Source organism: Brachyhypopomus gauderio, chromosome 1 (genome assembly GCF_052324685.1).
Source record: "Brachyhypopomus gauderio isolate BG-103 chromosome 1, BGAUD_0.2, whole genome shotgun sequence".
Classification (NCBI taxonomy): Eukaryota; Metazoa; Chordata; class Actinopteri; order Gymnotiformes; family Hypopomidae; genus Brachyhypopomus; species Brachyhypopomus gauderio.
Genome location: NC_135211.1, coordinates 27,108,911 through 27,126,272, shown reverse-complemented (window position 1 = coordinate 27,126,272; position 17,362 = coordinate 27,108,911). Strand labels below are relative to the sequence as shown.

General features: G+C 44.5%; 3 protein-coding genes across 5 annotated transcripts; 2 read left to right on the top strand and 1 right to left on the bottom strand.

Annotated features, from left to right (window-relative positions):
* Window positions 1-311: 311 nt before the first annotated feature.
* Window positions 312-4,905, bottom strand: ppp1r3db (protein phosphatase 1, regulatory subunit 3Db). Of its 3 annotated transcripts, XM_077006927.1 has the most exons (3): window positions 4,770-4,905; window positions 4,558-4,668; window positions 312-3,126 (listed from the first exon to the last, which is right to left on the bottom strand). In XM_077006927.1, exon 3 carries the CDS (start codon window positions 3,112-3,114, stop codon window positions 2,200-2,202), a length of 915 nt encoding a protein of 304 aa, XP_076863042.1. In that variant the 5' UTR covers window positions 3,115-3,126; window positions 4,558-4,668; window positions 4,770-4,905; the 3' UTR covers window positions 312-2,199. The 3 variants fall into 3 exon arrangements, with proteins under 3 accessions (XP_076863042.1, XP_076863033.1, XP_076863024.1); XM_077006918.1 differs by lacking the exon at window positions 4,770-4,905 and having other exon boundaries at window positions 4,552-4,678; XM_077006909.1 differs by lacking the exon at window positions 4,770-4,905 and having other exon boundaries at window positions 4,523-4,644.
* Window positions 4,906-5,400: 495 nt separating this feature from the next.
* On the top strand, window positions 5,401-7,975 carry fam217bb (family with sequence similarity 217 member Bb). The gene is made up of 4 exons (XM_077006898.1): window positions 5,401-5,548; window positions 5,702-5,765; window positions 5,962-6,017; window positions 6,117-7,975. The coding sequence occupies exons 1-4, from the start codon at window positions 5,451-5,453 to the stop codon at window positions 7,405-7,407; spliced, it is 1,509 nt and encodes a 502-aa protein (XP_076863013.1). The 5' UTR covers window positions 5,401-5,450; the 3' UTR covers window positions 7,408-7,975.
* Window positions 7,976-9,208: 1,233 nt separating this feature from the next.
* Window positions 9,209-11,037, top strand: pdrg1 (p53 and DNA-damage regulated 1). The gene is made up of 5 exons (XM_077022005.1): window positions 9,209-9,446; window positions 9,578-9,659; window positions 9,776-9,850; window positions 9,934-10,014; window positions 10,290-11,037. The coding sequence occupies exons 1-5, from the start codon at window positions 9,366-9,368 to the stop codon at window positions 10,370-10,372; spliced, it is 402 nt and encodes a 133-aa protein (XP_076878120.1). The 5' UTR covers window positions 9,209-9,365; the 3' UTR covers window positions 10,373-11,037.
* Window positions 11,038-17,362: the final 6,325 nt, after the last annotated feature.

Here is a 17,362-nt window from a genome sequence, read left to right as displayed (position 1 = left end):
TCTGAGCTTGTTAATCACAACCAAGCTGTGTATACTGGTGAAGTGATATTGTTATTCTCACATAAAGGTCTGGTCAAGGAAAGTGAGGTTTTGCTCTTAAATCATGTCTCGTCCAGTTAGGTTCTAGGAGGCAGAAAAGCATGCTGGGATAGTCACCATTACATTTCTAGGTGTAATTCACTCTTGTGGCTTTCTGTGATCAGCTCAAAAGCGAAGCGAAGCCAGACAGCGAGGCATAATGAAACTGGGTCAGGAGTCATGAGTGAGAGAGCTGAGACAGGATGGATTCACCTACTCATCTCACAAGGAAACACAACTTAATCAGAATCAGAATCAGAAAAAGTTTTATTGCCATTGTCAATGAACAGGGTTCACAGACTAGGAATTTGCTTCGGCATGAAGGTGCAACATAAAAACAAGTAAAGTAGGGAAATATATATAGAATTAATAAAATGAATAAAAATACAAAGGGCAATGTACAACAACAGTACTATATACAGCAGTGCATGTGGAGTAGTGCATTCCAAGTAAAGTGACCAAGGCAGGGTTGTGGGAGATAAGTGACATGATTATATACTGTTCTTGAGTCCAATGGCAGAGGGAAAGAAACCCTGTGGCGGGAGGTTCTGGTCTGAATGGACCGAAGCCTCCTTCCAGAGGGGAGTGGATCAAATAGTCCGTGTGCGGGGTGAGAAGGATCAGCTATGATCCGATCTGCTCTCCCCACCGTCCTGGAGACGTACAGGTCTTGGAGAGATGGGAGGCTGCAGGCTGTCACCTTCTCAGAGGAGCACATAATGCACTGCAGCCTTTGTCTGTCCCTGGCAGTAGCCCCAGTATACCACACCGTGATGGAGGAGCTGAGGATGGACTCAATGATGGCCGTGTAGAACTGTACCACCAGATGGGCCGGCAGTTTGGCTTTCCTCAGCTGCCGCAGAAAGTACACCCTCTGCTGGGCCTTCTTGATGAGGGAGCTGATGTTCAGTTGCTGTTACTGCACCAGGTCACCAGCCGGTCCACCTCCTTCCTGTAGGCAAACTCATCACCGTCTGAGATGAGTCCAGTGAGGGTGGTGTCGTCCGCAAACTTAATCAGTTAGACAGAGTCATGGATGGAGGTGCAGCAGTTGGTGTACAGGGAGAAGAGCAGAGGGGAAAGTACACAGCCCTGGGGAGATCCTGTGCTTAAAGTCCGCGTGTTCGAGACAATCTTCCCCAGCCGTACTCGCTGACTGCGGTCCGTGAGGAAGTCTGTGATCCACCTGCAGGTGGAGTCGGGCACATGAAGCAGAGAGAGCTTGTCCTGGAGCAGAGTGGGAAGGATAGTATTGAATGCAGAGCTGAAATCCACAAACAGGATCCTAACGTAGGTTCCTGGGGAGTCCAGATGCTGCAGGATGAAGTGGAGGGCCAGATTTATGGCATCATCTACGGACCTGTTGGCCCTGTAGGCAAACTGCAGGGGGTCCAGAAGGGGGTTGGTGATGGACTTGAGGTGGGATAAAACCAGACGTTCAAAGGTCTTCATGACTACGGACGTCAGGGCCACAGGCCTGTAGTCATTAAGTCCTGTGGCGTGTGGTTTCTTGGGGACAGGGACGATGATGGAGGACTTGAAACAGGCTGGGACATGGCATGACTCCAGGCAAGAGTTGAAGATTCCCGTGAAGACTGGGCCCAGCTCATCAGAACAGTGTGTCAAGGTGGCAGAGGACACAGAGTCAGGGCCCGAAGCCTTGTGTGAATTTAAGGTGTGTGTGTGTGTGTGTGTGTGTGTGTGTGGAGGGGGAGGCATATGGAGATATAGTTATTTAAAAAGAGAAACCTTTCTGCTGAGTCAGCTTATGATTTGTAAATTACATCAAGCAAGCCAGATTAAGGCATTATACAGATTAAAAAGAAAAGCATAACCGTAACCTACAAGGCTAACCTTTAACCTTTAACCCTAAACCAAGGCCATAGAATTAGCATGGATGTCGGTGACAAAGTCAAGAGCAAATCTATGTCCTTGCCCTTAATCCATAAAATAAACTATATAGTTATAGATTATATTCAGGGAACAATTGTTCGATGGCAAGACAAGATGCTTAAGGTCTTAAGGATCTTAATAATTTATTACAGAATTAAAACGTTTTTCTTCCTGAAATGAGTTAGTACGTACTCTATTGTTGAATTCATAGCATCACCTTGTGGTAGTTCACATGAAGTGCACCATGCTTGCCTCGCATTCTTTGGGCACAATAAGCTTGTAGGTGCGGCAGACCAGTTTGTAATTGTGTCCGTCATTATTGTCCCAGAATTCCTCTCCAAGGACCCGAAAGCAGATGGCGAACTGCAGGGTGGCATTAGGTTGGAGGATGAACGCCGGCACGGGCAAACGAAAGCGAAACACATCCGATTCCGGCTCACCTCCGCCCCTGTGCACGGTAGACGCCCAGCACGCTTTTGATTCATTAGCGCTCTTCCAGTCTGTGAATGAATAATGTACTGTGACCTCTTTCTCGAATGCCAGGTTCAGCACCTGCACTGAGCCAATGACGCCCAGCTCAGAGCAGTAGACATTCTCAAGACAGACGCGTTGACAGCACAGTCGCGCCAGGAAGCTGGGTTCGCCCGCCATGTTCTCGGGGAAGGATGGCTGGATGTAGGGTAAGGACAGCTCCAGGCTCTTCCCGGAGGCGAGCTCGGAGCTAGCCAGCAGCCGGCACATGACGTGAGCTGGAACCGTAGGGTCCTCGCCGGCCTCGAAAAGCTTCACACGTTCCAGCTCCAGGCCGAGGGAGTCCACAAAGCGGACATGGAGGATGTCGTGGGCCTTCTTCTCAGTGGAGGGGGGCAAGGAGCGACTCCTCCTCCTTATGATGGGCTGGGGCTCGGGCTCACAGGAGAAACTCTGGCGGGTGGGCCTCTCTCTCGGCGGAGCTGTGCGGGGGCTTGGGGGGCGTATCGCCACAGACCTCCTCTGAAGGGGCTGAGGGTCAAATGTGTGCTGCAGGTGGAATGTCCTTGCAGGCCTCGACCCTTTGCTGTTGCCGCTGGTCAACTGCACTGTCACCTCCGGCTCCCCTGGACAGGGCTCCCCTGGACAGGGCTTCCTGCCAGACTCTGACATGCTTCACCAGAGCTTTGCGATAAAAGGGGCTTCATTAGTGTTTTCAAATCATTTAAACTCTCATTTATTGACGTCAGTATTATTTACTGTTTGCATATTTGGAAGAAGGAGAAAAATCTGAAAATCTGATTTGGTGCATACAGGGCAGCTTCCGAAGGTCACCTAAAATGAGAGGAGGGCTAATGTCTTTTTTTCAAAAACCATTTAACAAAGACGTCAGGAATAGTCAATCCATACACAGTAATTTATATACATAAGTGAGATGTAATGCAATTTATGTTGCATAACAACTGGGATAGGGCAGTCATTGTCTGGTGGTTAGGGAACCGGTCTTGTGACCGGAGGGTCGTAGGTTCGAGACATGACTGAGGTGCCCTTGAGCAAGGCACCTATCCCCAACTGTTCCCCGGGCGCCGGGCTACACACACACACACTGCATATGAATCTATACATGGCACGTAGTGTATATGACAGCTTTTATTGTCATATGGACAATATTACTTCCAGCAATAATATGATTACAAAGCCACATAGTGGCATAACAAAATAACTAACAAACTTAACGACTTGACCCTGACAAAATACAGGGGAAAAACAACTGGAAAGCTACTGAAACCTACATTGTTCACTCAGTGTGTAACCTCTGCAGCTTTTCTTTTTTCCTCTTTCAGCGCCACCTTTACGTTTCGTAGTTTGTTTAGACCCTGGCTTAGACTGCTCCATCTTTACAACAATGCGGACTTATTTTTTTCACGTTTCAGTAGTGTCAACCGTGTCGCGGAGGGATCACATGATGAGTTAGACCCTCAGCAGTGTCCGTGCTAACTAACTGGCGTCTCTCTCTTGACTTGTCAAACAGGGAGATATAATTAATGTGGCGTTAGTATGGACAAGGCTTTTCCAGTTCGTAACTACTTGTATTAAAGTGACACAGCTGCTGTATGTTTTCGTAGTCCGGCACGGATATTCTGGGACAAGTTGGTTTTTTTTCTGATCTCCGCTGCCTACCGTCAGCCCGCGGCCCGGTCCAACTCGTTCATGTGTTTACAGGCTCAGTCCGCGGCCGCGCTGAGCAGGTTTGTCTGACTGGAGCGGGGGAGGTAATAACACCGTTAAACAGCAGCGTGACTACGGGCCGGGGCCGCAGTGCGCGGTAATGGCTCCTCCACGGGCTGAGTTAAACCACCGGCGGCCCACTAACCCATTGGCCTACCGGGTGAAATCCCCGGTAGTAATGTATGCCAGTCCGCCCCTGACCACATCCCCCTGGTAATCACTAGTGTGTGTTCTAATTGCATAGATGGGTAAATGCGGAGGACAAATTTCGATTGAGGTGAAAATCACAACTGACAAATATGGCACCTTTCACGTTCCCATTAAGAATTGTATAAGGACTGATAAAACCTACCGAATAAAAAAGCAGGTAAATTGACATACTCAGACCTTGAAGAGTTGCAGACTCTTCTCGTATGACTGGATGTGTCCACGTTCACGTTTTGCCACGTGAATCGTCAGCTGCTTGTATCTGTGGCCATCGTTGATCACCGATATGCGCTGATAGTCATAAAATTATTGTATTTATTACACATACATTAAAAAAGAAAAACATTCAAGTCACCTATGTTTTGGCTTCGGCTGTACAAAGGCATGGCCACCTCTGACATTTAGATATGGATCCCACTGGAGGTGTACTTCCAACGGCTGTCGATATGGTTTATTTTTAGACCACAGACCTCTCAGCTGGCGAGAAGAAAAGCGCGTTTTGCGGCCGTTTCTATAAATAATGCACGCGCACACGTCTGTATGGCGGTTCGCTACATGTTCCTAGCACCATTATTGGGAAATCAGTTAAAAACGTTGTACATGTTCAGTTGCAAAATAGCTGAGCGGATTTATATTACTACATTTCCCATGAGTCCACGCGGCTCACAGTACAAACAGAATCCCGCCCACCAACAACTGGATTACGGCGCGTGTGAAAAAATTAATTTGGGTCTATGGAAAATCAGTCAGTCGAATGCGGTATTATTACTAAACGAAATTGATTACGAAACAAACCACCTAGATTATTCGGCATCGTGTTACCGTCTCATTACTGACAGACGATCTGGTCGCTGCTGAATTATTTATCCCAGCCATACAAGGTTCTGTGCCGTCTGAAGCTGTCGAACAGATTACAGGGATTGATGACAGAAAATGTTAATGAATGGTGGGTGTAACAGCACGACCTGGGCACAAGCAAACAAGCCCGGTTATTTACATATAATGTATTAAAGAAAATAAAATTTGTGCGTAAAAACAGTATAATATGGTGCCTCTTGTAATAACCGTTAACGATGAGGACAGTACAGCAGGAATGGGTTATACACAGTGGCCACAATAATCTTACGTCGCACAGTCGGCCCAAGACGAAAATCTCAAGAAATGCCTCACGGTAAGAAATTGTAACTCGCTCCATTGTTTCTGCTATGGGTAAGTAAGCTGGCCGTTAATGTATGTGTTGTGGCACACCCACCTGAGTTCTTCTCTGGACATTTGCAGTACCGTAGATGCCCACTGTCGAGGCTGACTGTTTTTGTTTTACTAGAGATCGGAGAAGCACAAACACCCCTCGAATTCCCGAAAAAGATGGAAATATGGCAGTCGAGAACGTGAGTGTGTTTACGTTAAAGTTTAGGCATGATCAGAATAAGTATGCAAATGGAAAATGTAATAATGGTTCTGTAAATGCACACGTGCTATTTACATCCATTTGTTGATCTGTGAGATAAGTCTATATAGTATTAGTATTATTAATGATGAATTATTGTAATCATGGCTATTTAATAGTTTTTCTTGTGTCAGTAGGGATTACAGATAAGAGGAACTGATCGGGCTTCAGTTGTCATCACAGCTACAGTTTTGTAAGATGTTGCATTTATTCATCATTATTTTATATTGTTATGATTTCTGTGTGTACTGGTGCATATTTCAGTCTTTTAACATGACACATTGTTCTTTAGCAACCCCAGAGAACTCGCCACTAAACCAAAATCTCAGCCGTCCTTGAAAGCACCAAGGGAGAGAAGTCTCAGGAAGAAGACACGGTGCAGTAGTGCAAGGAGCACGAATGTCGCCACCGAGCCGGAGGGCCTTACGGGCTCTTCTCCACTCTCCCTCATGTCTGCGCCCGCCCCACGGCGGGAGCCGTCAGAGGCCCTGCCCCCCAGTGAAGGTGCGGTCTGTGTATGTGTCCCAGGAACTGAGGACACAGATGGCGACAGCGACCTGTCTGACACGGAGAGATTCCCGGAGCCTCCATCCATCACCAGCCCTCCACAGCTCCACCTCCAGGCGGAAGCCCTCGACCGCTGTGACTTCCAGGCCTCGCCGCCTCCATGTCCGGGCCAACGACGTCCCCCCCGTGAAGGTTACCCTGACTTTCTTCCACCACCCTTCAACTCCTGGAGCCTTCAGCAGCTGGCCGTGTACCTGAACACGGACGGGCGCGGCGTGGCCCGGCCCAGGCCTGCCAGCCATCTGGAGCGGTACCTGGACCGGCTGCTGCGGCTGGAGTGGCACCAGATCCAGACGGTGCTGGAGGAGAGCAGCGGGCAGACCGGGTCCACGTCCGGCGGCTTCCATCGGCCCCAGGCCACGGCTCACTGCAACCTCAGCACCCCAAAGAGCATCCTGCACTGCCCACGTGCCTTCCCCCTCGCCTTGCTCTCCTCCCTGTCCGACACGCCGCCCAGCAGCGCCTGCCTTAGCTGCAGGAACCACCATCGTATGGCCGACTCCGCCTGCCACTCACGCATCCACCCTCGCTCCTCCCACTTGAGCCCCCTCCCGGAGGTGAGGGGGAGAGCCACCGGACCATCCAGGAGGAGCAGTAGCGAGACTCGGACTCGTCAGGTTGAGCACGCACCAGCGCCTCGTCATCACAGACTCAGCGACCCGTTGGACACCAGCAGTCACCTGAAGCGCATGCAGGCCATCGGAAACATTCGGAACCCAGCCGCCTCCCTGTGTGGCGCTCAGGGTGTTTCCAGCGCTACAAGCCTGGAGGTGGGTGCTTTGAGGAGGAGGGGCCACGTCGAGGGAGAGGGGCGGAGTCGGTCCTGCGGGGATATGAAGGCCAGGGCTGGGAACACAGTGCATAAACCACCACAGAATACAAGATCACGCCCACAGTCACCAGGTGCTACAGGTTCAGGTGAACTGCAAAGTTCCATAGACTCCATAGTCCATAGTTCAGTAGTCACACGTAAACCTACTGGGAAACAGAAACATGTAGAGTTTGTAATAACATAACATCAAAAATCTCATATATTCCATAATCTGTTTACCATGTACAGCACTTTATCTTTGAATTGTTTGTGATTTTGTTATTTTGTAAATATAGTTAAAATTTATTAAAATGTGTTTTACATGTTTTTTTCCTTTAGAATTAATCTATATTGTCATGTTTTTATTTCTTTACTTTTGTTTACTTATGAAGGTCAAGTGTTTAGTCAGGTGAATTATGGGATGCACACATCAAAGGCAGCTTCAAGAAACTACAGTTTGTCTTTATTAATAACTCTTCTAAAATGATTTTCCTTAGACTTCTATTTGGAACAGTGTGATTAAAAATCCGTATTTCTAAATTGTTATAATACGTCATCTATTTTATGGGCAGTTTTATACAGTAAAACACAATACCTCACATTATTCTGCACTGTACTGTAACACAAAAATGAATGTAAAGTTTGCCTGTACTATGAATAATAGTATATACTATTAGTATTTATATTGATGTGCTTTGTACTCAATTTTTTTTTTCTGACATGGAGAAAGTATATTGTACATATATCAGCTAAATAAATGAATGTCTGTAGTGCTCTCATTTAATTTGTCGTAAGTTAAGATGCTCAAACATAGTTACATATAATAAATATCTAGATTAATAATTGAATCGGTGGAATATCAATCAATCAATCAAATTTTATTTATATAGCGCTTTTTACAACAGTTGTTGTCACAAAGCAGCTTTACAAGTGCCGGGTCCTAGCCCCCAGTGAGCAAGCCAAAGGCGACAGTGGCAAGGAAAAACTCCCTAGTTTTTTGCATGAGGAAGAAACCTTGAGAGGAACCAAGACTCAGGGGGGGAACCCATCCTCCTCTGGCCGACACCGGTCACCATGACAACAACCACAATTTATACAGAAAGAAGAGTAAGAAAAGGAAAAAGATGTAATAATGTCCATCATGGTGTAGGCATCCGGTTTGGCAGGAGGTGGCTGGCCCAGGATGGATCGCTGGTCTCCTCATCTCATTATTCCTCAAGCCGGCGGGCAGCCATGTGGAGAAATGAAACAGGGAAAATTAGCGCTGCATGGGGACATATACAGGACAGGTGAAATTATAAACATTTCTGGAGTGTGGCAGCAACTCCGGCATTAAGTTAAACTATTACAGCCTAGCTAAAAAAAAAAGGCATTACCAGAAGGTAACACAGGCTTGGGGGCAACCTGAGACAATGGCATCCGTCCACTGCACTGTCAACAAACTTGAGTGACCACGAGCAGTGACAGGATGACAGCACCAGCGCCCCAATCTACCATAAAACCCTTTGCCTGTGAACCCCTGGATCTGTACCTTTATCTAAGGGGGGATATTAATTTTCAAACGCTAAACTAAATAAGTGGGTTTTCAACCTACACTTAAAGATTGTTACTGTGTCAGAGTCCCGTACGCATTTAGGAAGATCATTCCAAATATATGTGCACTGTAAATTCAACAGGGAAGACTCAAGAACAATGATAACGAATTTATTTCTGTATACTTAAAATTCTATAACCCCCATACTCACATAGCGAGCTGTTTTGAAATTATTTTTTATATATATTTTTTAATGGATTTTTTTTTTCAATCGCGCTATCCGCTTTTATTTTGAAATCGCGCACCGCGATCTCAAGACGAGGCTGCCTCCACGGCAACAATAAACAGATAGCAGATGCCCAAATACGTTCGCCACTCACCCCCCCCCCCCCCCCCCCCCGTTCGTCGCCACCACTCCCCCTCCCCGTAAATGGCCCCTTCAGTCAAAAAAAAGTGTCCCCTCATCATTTCTATTTGACTCAAATAGAAATGTTCTATAAATTAACAAATCAACTCTAATAGCCTGTCATTTTAGAGAGCTGGAGCAATGTCGGAACAAATCTTACAGTATTCTTGTTTCCGTGGACAGCCGGACATATTTTGCAGGGCGCTCACAGTCTCAGTAGATCATGATGGATTCCCAGCGAATGATAGAATATCTCATGGAGGTGGAAATAGCAGCCGAAGATATACTCGCCGACAAACAACAGGTACATGATCATATATGGTCGTTCACTGCATGATTCATGTAATGAACGTCACGCTAATCATCTGAAATCATCAGACCTAAAGTTAACGCTAGCTAGCTTAGCTAACGTCCCCGCTGTCTCATGTAACACAGATCATAGATCTGGACGCAAGAAGAAACAGAAACCGCGAAGCGCTGAATGCTTTACGATCTACTGACATGACTTCTCAGAAAGGTACGATTTACCTAATTTAAACCATATTATAGAAAGGTTCTTATTCTGCAGTTAAATTCGCGCATCTCCGTTTAATTCCTCCCACAATAGCTGCATTTTCCGTCTGTTTTTCTCAGACAAAGTGAAAGTTTGCTTTGGAAATATGTTCATTAAATTTTCCACGGAAAATACAAAAGCCATGATTCAGAAAGGTAAGTGATCCAATGATTTTACGTCATGCTGTCCTGCTCTAACAGAAGTAATCTGTATTCATTGTGAAACATCTTATTAACAGACCAAGAGCAGCTTGACCGGGAAATAAATGACCTTCGAAAACGTCTAAAAGCAAAAGTCAGTAGTCTCAATGACCTGCAAGGTATTTCAACGTTCTGATTGTTGACGTTCATTAACCGTTTTAATGATTGTTTAAATAAAAAAAATTGCTAGGAACAAATTAGGCATGTTTTTGCATTCATTACATTACGTGTTTGTTTGCCTATATTTTATTTTTGAAAGTAGAATTGTGAGTATACTGTATAGCTTACATATTCATGCTCACCGACTCTTCTTCATAAATCTATTGTTTTCTCATTAGTATTAACACAGTATTACACAGCAGTGTTCGTTATTTGTCATTTTTCTGTCCTACAGGAAAGTCTGAACTCCAGGGATACAACCTGTCTCCTCTCTCCAGTGAAGAACTTAATGCAATTAATAGTATCCTGAAGAGATAATGCACTCCAGGCATGACAGATGAAGCATTTGTAATGTATTAGAGACTGAGGCAGTCAAGAGATCTGTACATGGTGTTTGGGTTACGTTCAGAACTGAGTCGTGTACATATGAAGCCATTTGGACTCCTAATGCTGAGAGGATGGAAATCTCAACTTGAGGAAGAGGCAAAAAGTGTTTTCAGAAATATTTGAGTAAAGTAAAAATGACTTCTATAAAATGCCTGTAAATGTGCATTTCATGCCACAAAGTTGTTTATCTCCTTCTGGCTTATAAACACGTATTATAATGCACAGATACAAAGTTGCACTACAGTGACTCATACTTGGACTTTGCATTATGCTGTCAGTCCTGCTTTTAATTACATTGTACCTGTGCAGTGTATTAATTTTTTTGTCTTTGAGGTTATCAAAACTTGTTTTACATGTTTCAGAAACCAGTAATTTACAAATAAATTGTCTATTGTTTTACTTGATGAATATTTAGATCATAAAAACCACACAGTACCGTATTCAACCAGTAGGGGGTAGTGTTGCTTCATTAACTAGAGCCACAATTGTCCATACAATTTATGTGCTTCCTTCAAGCATTGCTGGTTTGGACCCGCAGTGTAATTTTATCTGAATGGAAATGCTTGGTGGTTAAATTAAATCCTGTTGAACGGCAATACCTCAGTAACAATTTTCCTCCTAAAATGTGTTATGAGCTACTGTGAGCTACTCGATACCCTAAGACAATATTATTTTATGTTCTGTAGAGAAAACAGGAAACTTGAGTACAACTGTACTTAAACTCATGGGGGCAAGTTTTAGTATTCCAGCAAACAAGTGAGAAGGTAATTTCATTATACTGTTCTCTTTATCTCCTAGTAAAGCAGCAGTGGTTTCTTTAGGAGGCTATGGAGTTGCATGTTGGAGGGAAGCCCCTTTTTGCTAAGCCTAAGGGTGTTCAGAGGGTTGTGTGATATAGAACAGGCCTGGATGTGATCCAATGTGATGAATGTATGAAACAGACATGGAAACTGAGTTTGCTTTTGGCCATGTGATCATTGACCTGGATATTTGTACAGAACAATCCGTGTGAACCCACTCTCCACATGTAGATGTGCAAGATATAAAGAAATGCATGGAAAACATGCAGAAATGAGTTTGAGTCAAAGAGGGTATGATTTAATCACTGGGTCAAAGAGGGTATGACTTAAGCACTTAGTCAAAGCTGTAAGCATGATCCAGTGTATAAGCTCAATTTGTGCTGTGATGTTTGTAACACAATTCCAGAGAACCCTGCTACTGTCAAAAGGCAGTTAAGATGGAAACCAGTAAAAAAGGCTTAAAGGCTTACATTTATAGGTCAAGGTGTCAAAACCCCTGGTGCCATGATAGGTCCTGGAAGAATGGAGTCACTGCGGATGCAAGGAGCCTTGCTTTGACAGTTGGGTTGGGATACTTTCAGCTGGCGTTACCTCTCCTGCGCAATGCAGTGGTGGAATGTGGGTAACTGCTCAGCTGAGCCAATCAAGCAGCAATCTCAGACCTGTTTGTCCAAATGGGCATCGGGATGAGGTCAGCTCCACTCAGGTGTGGGAGGAATTAAATAACTTCTAATGCATTAAAGTGTACTCTGAGAAATGCTACAGGTCTTCATTTAGTGTAGAGGGGTTGGAGTGCACAGAGAGAGAGAGAGAGAGGGAGTAGGAGGTTGGAGCTACACTCGCCAGGACATCAGTTATCTTTGGAAGGAGCTTCTGTTAGATTTTTATCAAAGCCAGCTTTCTCAGGCAGTGTGCTTCCAAGATCTTTACTCAGTCTTTGCTTTAACCAAAAATGGATTCATAGCTGAATGCTCACATTTTTGTAGCTCCATTATATAGCAATCCAAAGTATCGTGTTGGACCAGGACACCAGGTTCAGCACTGGTCAGACCTTCAAAATAGACGACTCCCAAATGACAGAGTATCTTTTCCCCCAGGGATAGAAGGCAGTTATAATAATCCATCTTCTCTCTTGTTCCAAAAAGCCATATATATTCTGCTGTTGTTGTCCCATGTGGGGAGACTTGAGTCTAGTTGCAATATGATCCAGTGTCGCCATGCGTGATGAAGAGGCAGCAGCTGAAGGCGAATCTGGATGACGTGTGACCCACCCCACCTGCAGCTGCGGCCGGAGACGGCCCTGTGGGCCTGAATACGGATACCGAACCCCCACACACAGCCAGGGAGGGTGGACAGACATGGCCAAGAAGACCAATTTTCCCATTTCCCTCCCATTGAAACAAAAAATCCCAACAATTACTTGATGATGGTGGCGTGCCGAATCTGACGTTGGGCTTATTCTCATTGGTTGGATGAATACTACAGTATTGTGATCACTGACGCAGAACATCTGATGATTTGCACCATAATCTACATAACAGTACGATGAGGTGATCCTTGTAGCTGCAGACTCCAGCTTAACTCTCCATCCAGAAGAAACAAACATAATGGGGTTATGAGTGAACCATAACACTAAAGCCCACGATGAAGAGAATAACACTGATTATCTCACAGCAATGGCACCTCTACAGGGTAAACATATTAGGTAAGCCTATTAAGTAGCAGGTAAACATTCAGTTCTTGAAATTAATGTGTTGGAAAAATGAGCAAGTGTAGGAGTCTGAGGGGCTTTGACAAGAGCCAATCTGTGATGGGTAGATGACTGGGACAGCACTTCCAAAACAGCAGGTCTTGGGAGGCGTTCACGACATGCAGCGGTTAGCATCAAACCGTGTGATGCTCTGGGAAACCTTGTGTCCTGCCGTTCATGTGTGAATGTTAGTTTGAAATGTGCCAACTGCCTCAGAAATGTTGCAGACATGTGTCTCTTCATGACTGTGGCCTCCTTCAGCAGAATAACATACCCTGGCTGACACTCTGCAAAACCTTCAGGAATGGTTTGAAAAACATGACGTGAGAGAAGGCCTAATTAACACTGGACACATGGCCCCCATTCTAGAAATATAACATAATATAATTAGGGTTCACACACGTAGTGTGGGAAACCTATTGTAATTGTCGGGTTTTTAGGGGTCCAAGCACCAGCGGTGCTGGAACCCTATTGTAATTGTTCCGATTATTATTAGGGTTCACACACATAGTGTGGGAAACCTATTGTTATTGCTCGGATTTTTCTTTCTTATTAGGGTTCACACACATAGTGTGGGAAACCTATTGTAATTGCTCGGATTTTTCTTCTTTCTTATTAGGGGTCCAAGCACCAGTGGTGCTGGAACCCTATTGTATTTGTTCCGATTATTATTATTATTATTATTATTCTTTTTCTCCGCTAAAACGCGTTGTGCAGCCTAAACCGTAAGACCTACAGACTTCTCCTTTGGCCAACTTGTAGTACTCCTCTCCGCTACTCAGGCGCAACACGCCAGCCCGATCCGACCATAGGTGGCGCTATAGCGCACACAAACGCATGAAAAAGTTTAAACTGGTGTTTCTCCTAAACCGTATGGCCTAGAGACAAAATGTAAACTTCATCTGATCAGGCATGTGCTCATCTAAAAAAAGTTTCATTGAAGCCATATGCTCCGCCCCTTACATGTCGAGCTAATTTGCATAACATGCAAATACGCACAAATTTTTGAGCGCGAACTAGTCCCTGGATTTTTCACATACATGCACATATGTGGTATCCAGGCGCTCACAAGAGTCTGAACTTTGATTCTAGCAGAGCAAAAGTGCACATTTCTGCTCATGGGCGTGGCCACATGCCTCACAAGTCAAAGGTCAAAAAATCCTTCGCCAAAAATACACATATTCTGCTATATCTCAGGCATGCTTTCACGTATTCACACCAAATTTCACATACATGCACCTCTTGGGTGTCTAGACCTGCACATACATTTTGGCAGACATGCACACCTAGGTGGCGCTATAACGGCCAAAAAACTCTCCTGCCCACACCGATTGGCCAAATAACTCCAAACTTGGTACGCATCATCTATATGCACCTACGGCACAGGTCCCTGACCTGCACCATCATATGTCCAATATGGCCGCCGCTATCGACCAATCAGCTTTCAGTCTGCTAAAATGCATCGTGCAGCCTAATCCGTAACACCTACAGACTTCTCCTTTGGCCAACTTGTAGTACTCCTCTCTGCTACTCAGGCGCAACACGCCAGCTCGATCCGCCCATAGGTGGCGCTATAGAGCGCAAAAAATTGTCACGCCTACACCGTATGTCATAAACAAAAAATTCCAATTGCATCTGATCAGTCATCTTCCATTCTACAAAAAATTAATTTGAAGCCATTAGCTCCGCCCCTTACATTTCGAGCTAATTTGCATAATATGCAAATACACACACATTTTTGAGCGCGAACTAGTCCCTGGATTTTTCACATACATGCACATATGTGGTATCAAAATGTTCAGAAGAGTCTGAACTTTGATTCTAGCAGAGCAAAAGTGCACATTTCCACACATGGGCGTGGCCACATGCCTCACAAGTCAAAGGTAAAAAAATTCTTCGCCAAAAATCCACATATTCTGCTGTATCTCAGGCATGCTTTCACGTATTCACTCCAAATTTCACACACATGTACCTATTGGGTGTCTAGACCTGCACATACATTTTGGCAGACATGCACACCTAGGTGGCGCTATAACAGCCAAAAAACTCTCCTGCCCACACCGATTGCCCAAATAACTCCAAACTTGGTACAAACCACCACAAATGGTTGTACTGTGAATATTTTCATTTTCCATGCTGAACATGCATGCTGATGCAAAGGTCATTCTTTTCCTCAAAAGAGCTAGAGTTGAGCCTGTAATTGGGTCAGGCCCATTAGCTCAATGGTTAGAGCAAGGTGCTCCCAGCCACAATGCATGTGGACAATGGCAGTTCGAATCCCGCGTCGGGTGGCACACCACCATAAGTTTAAAAAGCTGCAATTTAGATTCTGTTTTTTTAGCAGGCACTTCATTCACGAACGTGCTTCATATACTTTCATATACATTTCAAATACCTTTACATGATGTACCAGTGGGTGCGCAAATCTTGCCAAACCTCAGCTTGGACCCCGTAATTGCCGCTTGCGGCTATATTTATTATTATTTTTCTCCGCATAAAACGCATACTGCAGCCTAAACCGTAAGGCCCAGGAAGACCAAACTTGGCAGACTGGTGTAGTCTGTTTGCGGGACCGTGCTTAAGTACAGACACCCAAATTGGCCTGATGGTGGCGCTATAGCGCAGCATTTTGCGTTTGGGTTCATATCTCCCACCCCGAAGGTCCTAGAAACAAAATTCCACTTCAGGTGCATTCCTTGGCTCCAGACAAACAAAAAAGCCTCAAGAACCATTAAGCTCCGCCTACTTAGATTTTTTGCTAATTTGCATAATATGCAAAACCTACTTTTTTATACTAGTCCCTGGTTTTTCATCTGATCACCACAATCTTGGTGTCAAAATATTCACAAGAATCTCATTATCAAGGAATATCAACAAAACTGTGACATGGGTATACAGTCTGGTTGTCACATGTCAATCAATAGCTCTGAGGCGTGGCCAAATTGACTTCAGCAGCTATATCTCAGCAATGCTTTGACCAGTCTTCATGGAAATTTATCAGTTGTTAGAGCACATGATTCAAAGGTCACAGGTCAAAGCTGGCCATGATTGTCCAATAGGGGGCGCTATAACATGGGAAAAACTGTATCTCAGAAACCATTAGTCACATCAAGCCAAAACTTTACTCGCATCATCAGGGGCCCAAGTGGTATCAAGGCACACATGGATGACATCATTACTCAAAAAACATGGCCGCCATGAGCTAATTAATTTTTATTTGAATTAATTGGCCATTTGACAGACTTACCATAGGTTCATACACATGAAACTGACATGGTATGTTCATGTACACACCCTCTAAGACATACTCATGTTAGAAGGGAATTGCACCACTAGGTGGCGCTATACTAGAAAATCCAGAATTTCTCCTACATATTTTCACTTATCAAGAAATGCTTGCACTCATATGATTGTATGCAGAATTCCTAGCAACTTTCTAATTACATGTGTTTTGCAAAAATGTACCACTTTTTCACTATTATCAAATATATATAACTTGTCATTTTCATACTAGTCCTAGCATTTTAACTCCATTACCTTTAAATCACACCTTGTAATACTCAGCAGACTCTGAAATGCTAAGGTTTGCAAGAAAATCCTAAGGTTTTCACAAATTAATATTTTTCATATGCATCACAATGCTACCATCGTAACACATCAAATTCACAGTTCAATAACTATGCCATAGTATGTCTGATTGTTATGAAAATTGACAGCCGCATTCAAATGACCATTGTGGTGCTGTGTGCCAAGTTTGAGCCAAATCCGTCCACAAACAGCTCTACAGTGAATATTTTCATTTTCCATACTGACCAGTGCAGGGAGGCATAGACAGCTGCTAAGACACGCACGTTCTCACACACGCTGCCCCCCTCCTCCACTCCCCTATGCTTCTAACACTTTACAACCCTTGGGCTCTCCCTCCCCCTCTCTCTCCTTCACATGCACTCACAAAAACAAAGGCCTCTCTGGCCTATAGGTTTCACATACACACTAATTCTAGCCATTACTACCAATTACCCAGTGACTAATATACAGATATTTAGCCTCTTTTTTCCACACACCCTCACATAGGACTTCCTATATGCTTCATATATACATTTCTCTAGCCATTTCCAACACACTGATATTTAGCTTCATTTTTCCATCCACACTCTCAACACATGCCCTCTATACATCCTGAAATGACATAAGAGAGGACAGACACATGTAATTCACATTTCACACACAACCTCTAAATAACTGCATGCTTTACTTATCATCAAAGTCTTGTTAGATACACATTCCTAGTGGCCTCCCTACTATGGGCACAACAGTGAGAACATGTCAGAGTAGGGATGAGAACATCATGAACAGGCAAAGATAAGAATA

Coding starts and splice junctions, on each gene's coding strand:
- ppp1r3db (XM_077006927.1), bottom strand. CDS start 3,114: ATGTCAGAGTCTGGCAGGAAGCCCTGTCCAGGGGAGCCCTGTCCAGGG.
- fam217bb (XM_077006898.1), top strand. CDS start 5,451: ATGAGGACAGTACAGCAGGAATGGGTTATACACAGTGGCCACAATAAT. Junction 5,549..5,701: donor ATCTCAAGAAATGCCTCACG/GTAAGAAATTGT, acceptor TTGTTTTACTAG/AGATCGGAGAAGCACAAACA. Junction 5,766..5,961: donor GAAATATGGCAGTCGAGAAC/GTGAGTGTGTTT, acceptor TTGTGTCAGTAG/GGATTACAGATAAGAGGAAC.
- pdrg1 (XM_077022005.1), top strand. CDS start 9,366: ATGATGGATTCCCAGCGAATGATAGAATATCTCATGGAGGTGGAAATA. Junction 9,660..9,775: donor TGACATGACTTCTCAGAAAG/GTACGATTTACC, acceptor TGTTTTTCTCAG/ACAAAGTGAAAGTTTGCTTT. Junction 9,851..9,933: donor AAAAGCCATGATTCAGAAAG/GTAAGTGATCCA, acceptor TCTTATTAACAG/ACCAAGAGCAGCTTGACCGG.